The 8,383-nt window shown below is 37.5% G+C and overlaps 1 protein-coding gene across 1 annotated transcript; it reads left to right on the top strand.

Annotated features, from left to right (window-relative positions):
• The first annotated feature begins 19 nt into the window (after positions 1-19).
• On the top strand, positions 20-7,325 carry Utp23 (UTP23 small subunit processome component). Its single transcript, XM_015486390.2, has 3 exons — positions 20-320; positions 4,257-4,431; positions 5,050-7,325. Exons 1-3 carry the CDS (start codon positions 133-135, stop codon positions 5,431-5,433), a joined length of 747 nt encoding a protein of 248 aa, XP_015341876.1. The 5' UTR covers positions 20-132; the 3' UTR covers positions 5,434-7,325.
• Positions 7,326-8,383: the final 1,058 nt, after the last annotated feature.

The raw sequence follows: 8,383 nt of genomic DNA on the forward strand, positions 1-8,383 counted from the left end.
AAAACCCAGGCGATTGCTTCCGGGGCCATAGGTGCTTCATTTCCGGGAGGAGCCGGCACTGCGGGACGCAGGAGTGCGTAAGGTTTGTGCTACTGTGTTCGGCCTGGTGGCCTCGGTCGGAGTAAGCCAGCCATGAAGATTACCAGGCAGAAACACGCTAAGAAGCATCTTGGCTTCTTCCGCAACAATTTCGGAGTCCGCGAGCCGTACCAGATCCTGCTGGACGGCACCTTCTGTCAGGCAGCGCTGCGGGGCCGCGTCCAGCTGCGGGAGCAGCTGCCTCGCTACCTTATGGGGGAGACGCAGCTGTGCACCACCAGGTGGGCCCGGCGAGGAGGCGCAGGGGTTGGGGGATGTGCTAGAGGCCTGCGTTGCGAACCCTCGAGGTGTAAAACGCCCTGCCCACTAGGAGTTGACGATAAGTGGCGGCCCCCCTGGCAGTTGGTCTAAAATCTTCATAGTAGGCAGTTGTGCAGTACCCTGCGAATATCAGGTGTAGCTAGCCTGGTGAATAAGAACTAGTGTTTGGCAGTCAGGGAGACCTGGCATCGAATCTTGGTCCCACTCTTACCAGCTCTGTGATTTCGGCAGGGTTACTTAACCTCTCAATCTCACATTGCTCAGATGCAAAAATAGAGATTATAAATACTTATAAGATTGTCTTAATGTCATGTAGAGCATTTTTCAGCACACAAAAAAAACTCCTTTAAATGGTTGCTGGTATTTGCATAGCTGGTTAACGTGTATCGTCCGTCTAGTGTTTTACACATGTGCACACACAAACACAGCTTTTACTGTGTACACTGTGTTTTTTTTTGTCTGCTTTATTCACATCACACTATTTGATGGACAGGTTTCCATAGGTGGAATTTCTCAAGCAGCGCCGGAACTGGGTTGCAGATACCCTCAAATTTTTCACGCCCTTAGTTTTCAGTGCTGCCAGACAATGTCTTCAGTAGCCTGGGCCTTTGAATTCATTGTTTCAGGCTATGAGCATTTTGTTCAGTTAGTCTTGTGTACCACAGAAATATTACCATTTAAAAAATTGTTTTGGGTACCGGGGATTTAACCCAGAAGCACTTAACCACTGAGCCACATCTTCAGCCTTTTTTATTTTGAGACAGGATCTCACTGAGTTGCTCAGCCTGGCTTTGGATTTGAGAGCCTTCTCCCTTAGCCTCCTGAGTTGCTACATTATAGACATGCACCACTATGCCCAGCTAGAAATATTACCATTTTAATAGCATAGTACCATGAAATTAAAAAGGTTGAGAAGTTCTGCAGGAACATATGTAGTCTACAGCATTTCTTTTTTCAAGAATTTAACTTCTGGAAATTTTCAACAACACAAAAGTAGAATAATGTAATGAAACTATCACCTAGCTTTTGCAGTCATCAACATGGCCAATCTTGTTGACTCGCCACTCCCCCTTTATTGATGGGTTATTTTATTTATTAACTATTATTATTGGGCTTGTATCATGAAGAGATAAAGAAGTCTTTTTAAAATCAGGATCCAGCTGGGCATGGTAGTGCATGCCTGAAAAAAAAATCCCAGCAGCTCAGGAGGCTGAGGCAGGAGGATTGCAAGTTCAAAGCCAACCTCCACAATTTAGCAAGGCCTTAAATAACTCAGGGAGACTCTGTCTATAAATAAAGTATTTTTAAAAAGGCGGGGGTGCTGGGGATGTGACTTACTGGTTAAATGCCTGTGGGTTCAATCCCCATTTCAAAAAAAAAACCTAGGATCCTGCTGGGTTTCTGTTCTCCCGACTAAAAGGCTCAGGGATCACTCCAGTTAAAACTGGGGTAACTGGGCTGCACAAAATAACCACACAAGAGACACAAATACCTTTTTCTTTGGGGTTGCTGTGACAGCTCCTCTGACCTTAAGGGTCCACAGAAAGAGAGAGCTGAGAGCACACACTGACACCTTTTATTGAGGAGAAGTTATTCAAATGAGGCAAGGGGTCAGGTTTCAGGAGGCTGAGTCTGTCTTCAAGATGTCCACTCTCAGCAGGTTGACTGACACCTGGGTAGGCCACACCCAAGGACACAGTAAGAGAAGGGGACACACACAAGGCACTTCCATGGAAGATTCTATCCTAAACAGGGCAAGGAATTATATTACAAAGGAACAGGTGAGCATAGCTTCACCCATGGGGCTGTAGCAAGACACACCCATACACCGACCCTCGAACCAAAGAAGGTTGGGGAAAGCTCTGCCTCTTTCTGTGACTGAGTGCCTCAGCACCCAGCCGGGGAGTGTGACCCAGTCACGTGTAAGGTTGGTCTCCCACAGGATCCAAACAAGATATATAAATTGCTTTCATTCTACAACTCTTTAAGATTTTCAAAATTATAACAATTTATCCTTCCCACTTTTTTTTTTTTTAACATGTTTTTGAGATACTGGGGCATGCACTTGCTAGACAAGCAGTCCACCTGCACACCTGCAATCCCAGCAGCATTGGAGGCTGAGGAAGGAGGATAGCAAGTTTGAGGTCAGCCTTAGCAACTTAGCAACACCCTGTCTCCAAAAAAAAAGGGGCGGGGGTAGGAAAAGGAAAAAAGAAATAGTGCAAGCTTAAACCTGGGAGATGAAAGGCTTCACCCAAAATTTTTGTAAGGAGACTGCTGAAATAGGTAGGACTAACTAGCCACTGATGGGATATGGGTAGGAATGAGGAAGAAGGGTCAGTTATGATTTCAGATTTCTACCTAAGATGTCTGAAAAAATAATGATTCCAAAAGGATACCAAATCTTAGAGGAGAAATTTGCAGTTAGGAAAGTAGTTTGATTTTAGACATGGTGGATTTAAAGAACTTATAGAAGGACAACCAGGAAGTATTCAATAAGTCTGCAATTCCTGAAACAGGTCAAAACTGATTACTGAAAAAAAAATTAACTCATCTTTCTTAAAAAACAAAATGAAACTAATGAGATGATAGAGAAGAAGATGAAGCAAGGAAAAGTCTGGCAAGGACTGGGTAGGGTTGATGAAATCTCTGGCTCATTGGTGTTCTCTCTCTCTCTCTCTCTCTCTCTCTCTCTCTCTCTCTCGTGCCTGAGTACCCTTTCTTATTCAAATGCTAATACAAGTGGGTCTCCATAACTATGAGTACGCCATCTGTAGATTCAAGGAACCTTAGAAAACATTTTGACGGAAAAAATGCATCTGTAACAAATGTGTAGAGACTTTTTTTTTTTTTTAATATATATTATTCCCTAAACAACGTACTATAACAACCCTATATAGCATTTACCTTATGTTAGGTGTTAGAAGTCTCTAGAAATGGTTTAAGGTATACAGGAAGATGTGTTTAGATTATATGCAAAGACTGTGCCGTTTTATAGAAGAGATGAGTATTCCCAGATTTTGGTATCAGTGGGGATCCTAGAATCAATCCCACAAAGATATGAAGGATGACTGTACTTGGTTCTTCTATAAGAGATGCAGACTAGGGGAAGAGAGAGGAGCTAGAAATTTAAAAAAAATTAATATCACTGTGTCATTACAATTTGGGTAGTTTATACATGAGACTTTGAGAAACATTGACTTATATTAATATGAAAATGCAGATTGAAAAGAGGTTATGATTTTAAACATCCTCATGACTTGAGAATTTTTACTTTTCTGAGTTGAAAATATACAAATTTTGAGAGTATACACATTTGCACTTGAGGTAAAAGCCTATCCATTGGCGGTGGGCAAGGGATCTGTTGTCAAACTGTTGGATTTATGTCTTGGCTTTTCCACAGTTGCTTGAATTGGAATGTGTTAATTGAAATCTCTCAGAATGGGGTGCTCTAAAATAAGAATAATTTTAAAGTAACTTCATAAGTTATTTTGAGATAAAGGAAGAATTTATGTGAAGAACAATTTGAATGGGCTGAAGATATAGTTCAGAGGTACAGTGCTTGCCTAGCATGGACAAGGCCCTAAGTTTGATTTCTAGCACTGCAAAATAGAAAAAAATAAACAAATTTTAAAAAGCAATGTGCATGCTGTCAGGCACATAATAAGTACTAAGTAAATTTTAGCAATTATATTCTTTCTGCTTGGTCCATGCATTTTCGAAGTCTTTTAAGATTAAAATAGCTACCTTATGACAATTTCAAATTGTAATGGTATAGTTTTACATTTTAAAAACTTCAGTATTGTGTTTTATACTTCCTTTTTTTTTTTTTTTAAAGAAATATCTTTGTTATAATTGTGGGCTACTAATAGCATTTTTTTCTTGTCTTTTTTCAGATGTGTGTTAAAGGAATTAGAAACATTGGGAAAGGATTTATATGGGGCAAAACTGATTGCACAGAAATGCCAAGTTCGAAATTGTCCCCATTTCAAGAATGCAGTGAGTGGATCAGAATGTCTGCTTTCCATGGTTGAAGAGGGAAATCCTCATCATTATTTTGTGGCAACACAGGTATTTTTGAACCACAAATCAATTTTAACTATTTCTGTATTTTAAGTATATGGAGCTTTTTGTAATCAGAAAAAAATTGCTGAAAGTGATTTTAAAAATATAGATCTTCATTTTCAGTCAATAAAAGGAATTGTCATTTGAGACTATGCAAGAACCTGCAGTGTATTGAATTTGCTCTTGTCACTGAAGTTTCTTTTTTGAGAATGAAGAATTATTGATATAGAAATGTGTGATTTGTTTTAGGGTTCTTCAAGAGAAGATGGTCAAGAAGTTCATATGCACACTGATTTGCTTAAATATTTTCTTCCAGAATTATAAACTTACATAGAGGCAAAGCTGAATCTAGAATCCAAGTCTTAATTTCTGTTTCTCTTAGCACTTTTTTTCCTTCCTTCCTTCACCCTTGACTATTGACAAATCCAGGTCATACTTCTGCTACTTACATTGCTTGATCTCAGTTTGTGTTTTCCTTCCTTTATTATAAAATATACCCTTAGTGAGACACACTGATTTAAAAAATATAATTTGTGTATACCCCTCATTAAGTTCTTAGGAGCCTATATAAGTTACCTTAATTGACATATTTGAACTAAATAATTCTATTTTTCTTTTTAATAGGATCAGAATTTATCTGTGAAAGTAAAGAAAAAGCCTGGGATTCCTCTGATGTTTATCATTCAGAACACTATAGTCTTGGACAAACCTTCTCCCAAAACAATCGCCTTTGTTAAAGCGGTAGAGTCAGGTCAGCTTGTCTCAGTGCATGAGAAAGAAAGTATCAAGCAACTCAAACAGGAACAGGGGTTAGTGAAAAATCCTGAACAGAGAAGAAGAAAAAAGCGCAAGAAAATAAGTGGCCCCAATCCTCTTAGCTGTTTGAAGAAAAAGAAAAAAACAGAGGACACAAAATCGCCTGCTTCTAAAAAGAAAAGAAAAAGAATAAGAATCCGGAACAGATCTACCTCCAAAGTACTTTCTGAGAAGCAGAATGCAGAAGGATAATGAATTCTTTGGATACTTCTAAAGACATTCACGTGTGAAAAATTAATTTACTTTAAAGACTATATTTATGATTAAAGATTAAACTTATTTTTATAAATGAATAATGACCCATATGCTTTTTCCTAAAATAACTTATAACATAGAGTAGTTAGGTTTAGGTGTAATAGAGTGCACTTTTTTCAGTGGTTTTGATAGAGATTTTTCATTGTAAAATTATTGTTTCCCATCTCTCCCAAATGTTGTATGCAAATAGGTTTTAAAATCAAACAGTTTGGGGCTGGGATTGTGGTTCAGTGGTAGAGTGCTTGTCTAGCACATCTGAGGCCCTGGGTTTGATCCTCAGCACCACATAAAAATAAAGTTATTATGTCCAACTACTTCTAAAAAATAAATGTTTAAAAAAAATTCAAACAGTTCTAAAAGGCTTGTGACAAAGAGGCAGTGCCTCAGATATACAGAGGAAATTTCCTCTTTCAACTTCAGAGTTCACATTACCAAATTATATGGATATTGCTACCTTCTATCCATTCGTTATTTGACCTACTACTACAACGGAGTAGTAGGTCAATGGAGATTGTGTTACTTTGACTCCTCTCCCATTTTTCTGCCACATATATTTTAGTTTTTGTACATCACAAATTCCATGTTTGTATTATTAACAACTAGAGTTATCAGACTTTTCAAAAATGTTCTCTTCTGAACTAAGTGGTATGCTATGATTACATTTGTTTATTATACCATTATTTCTGACGTTAATGTCCTCATTTTTTTTTGGCATCTGACTTAATTTTGCAGTATTTGCCATTAACAACGTAAAGGACTTCACAGTATAGTTTTCCATATGGTTATTACCAGGTCATTCTTTTCCCCTGGATTACTCAGGTACCAATGTGCAAAGTATTCTCTTGAGCATTTCCTTGTCACCTAAGTATTCTTTGCCTTTATCCAGAGGATTTTGTCACATTCTTTGCCTACATTCTTTGTTTTATTCATCCATATTTTTACCCTAAAGGAGCACAGAGTATGTAGGAAATATATATTTTGACTTTTTTTTTTAATTTGCAGTGCTGGGGATTGAACCCAGAGTTGTGCACATACTAGGTGAGTGTTCTACCTGCTGAGCTATATCCCCAGCCCAGTGTTTGATTGGCAGTGTGTCTCTGTCATCTTTGTTGCACTGATAATCTAGCAAAGTATAGGATTCCTGGTTGAAGATAATTTCATTCACATTTCCTTAAGAACCTCTCAATTATAAATATTTATAAGTTGCTAGGGGAAAAAAGCCCCTTCACCTTCTTTGAGTTCCATTTGTCCTGTGGGTTGATAATTTTCTTTTAGATGTAAATGTTAACTTCTACAGCAAGAATCCCAAAATAGCATTCTAAGATTGTATTGTTCAAAGTGTACAAAGATTCAAATGTTTTTGCATTGTAAGATTGAATGTATAAAGTTATTGGAAAAGTGAAATCTGATCAACAGCTCCTGACTTGGCCTTGATGTCACCTTAGAGCAGTGGTTCTTAATCTACCTTCAGAGCATCATGATGAGGTACAAAGTACATCATGAATAACTTATTAATAGCTAAACTGACATTTCTTATATGTGAGAATTGTAATTCCTACAGAAATGTTATTTTCAGTTGAGGTCAAGGACACTTTGGAAGTGTCCATTTCAAATATGCTAAAACGCATATGTTTTAGGCATTCATTCTAACAAAATTATCTACACTCATTCAGCATTGATCATCTATTAATAGTCTGAACTAGAACTGAAGAGCTGGGAAAACATGTTTATGCAGTAGTTATTAAAATATTAAAATCATTAGTATTTTGAAACTGATTAATTACATATTTTTCTGGTAAAATTACCTTTAAAGATATATTTTAAAGTATCTCATGTCCTTGTACTATAGTTTTTTAGTGAATGCTACCCTTTTGTTACCTCCATTAAAATCTGAATCACGACTTTCTCTCTAAAATTTGGTGAAGGGAGCCCTGGTACTATGCATATGAGATTATAACCCATCTTGTAGTTTTGGGTAAAAATGTTGAGAACCTTTGCTTTAAAGAGTAGTTACTAACTTTATTGGGCATAGCACTTTGGAACATTGAAACTTTACCAACCTAATAAATAATGTTTCTGAAGGCCATTATCTCTTATGAATAACCCAAAATAATTTGCAGTTATGTTTAAACAGGATTTGGTCAGACTCCCAACATTTTTACAGCCTTTTGGCCTCTTTTCATTCCCACAGAAAAACTGAAGTTTGGAAGGCAGAATTATTCTCCTCTTTCTCTCTCTGTTTTTTTTAAGAGAGAGAGAGAGAGAGAAAGAGAATTTTTTTTTTAATACTTATTTTTTAGTTATCGGCGGACACAACATCTCCGTTTTGTATGTGGTGCTGAGGATCAAACCCGGGCCGCACGCATGCCAGGCGAGCACGCTACCGCTTGAGCCACATCCCCAGCCCCTCCTCTTTCTCTTTATTTGTGCAGAGTTAGGAGCTTGTATTTTATGTTTGCATCTAGGTAAAGCAAGGTGGTTGTGATTTGACAAGCTTAATAGTTTTTCTTGTGCAAGTAGAAAGAATAGTTTGAAACATTTTATTGTAGTATAATTTCCATTAAGAATTCTTAGTTTAGATGTAAATGAAAAAAAAAAAAAGGATTGCTTACACCAATTAAATACTATGAAAGTCCTGACCAACCACAATGCATCTCAATTCGTTCCCAAGTTCTTAGTATGTGATGTTACTTAGATCTTTATTTCTTAAACATTTCCATCCAAATATTCCCTAATTAGAGGATCATGGAAGTTTTCCCTTAGAACGTCATGAAATGATTACCCACCTCCCAAAATTTAAATAATGCTTACTTACTATCCCCCTACCCCTGCCATTGCTAACTAGATTCCCAAAATACCACTAGTCCACATTTAAGTTTGTTACTTT

This window comes from Marmota marmota, unplaced genomic scaffold (genome assembly GCF_001458135.2).
Source record: "Marmota marmota marmota unplaced genomic scaffold, marMar, whole genome shotgun sequence".
NCBI lineage: Eukaryota > Metazoa > Chordata > Mammalia > Rodentia > Sciuridae > Marmota > Marmota marmota.

Bases quoted from the DNA above. Each gene is read 5' to 3' on its own strand.
- Utp23 (XM_015486390.2), top strand. From the start codon at position 133: ATGAAGATTACCAGGCAGAAACACGCTAAGAAGCATCTTGGCTTCTTC. The intron at 321-4,256 runs GTGGGCCCGGCG...GTCTTTTTTCAG, and splicing joins ACGCAGCTGTGCACCACCAG to ATGTGTGTTAAAGGAATTAG. The intron at 4,432-5,049 runs GTATTTTTGAAC...TCTTTTTAATAG, and splicing joins ATTATTTTGTGGCAACACAG to GATCAGAATTTATCTGTGAA.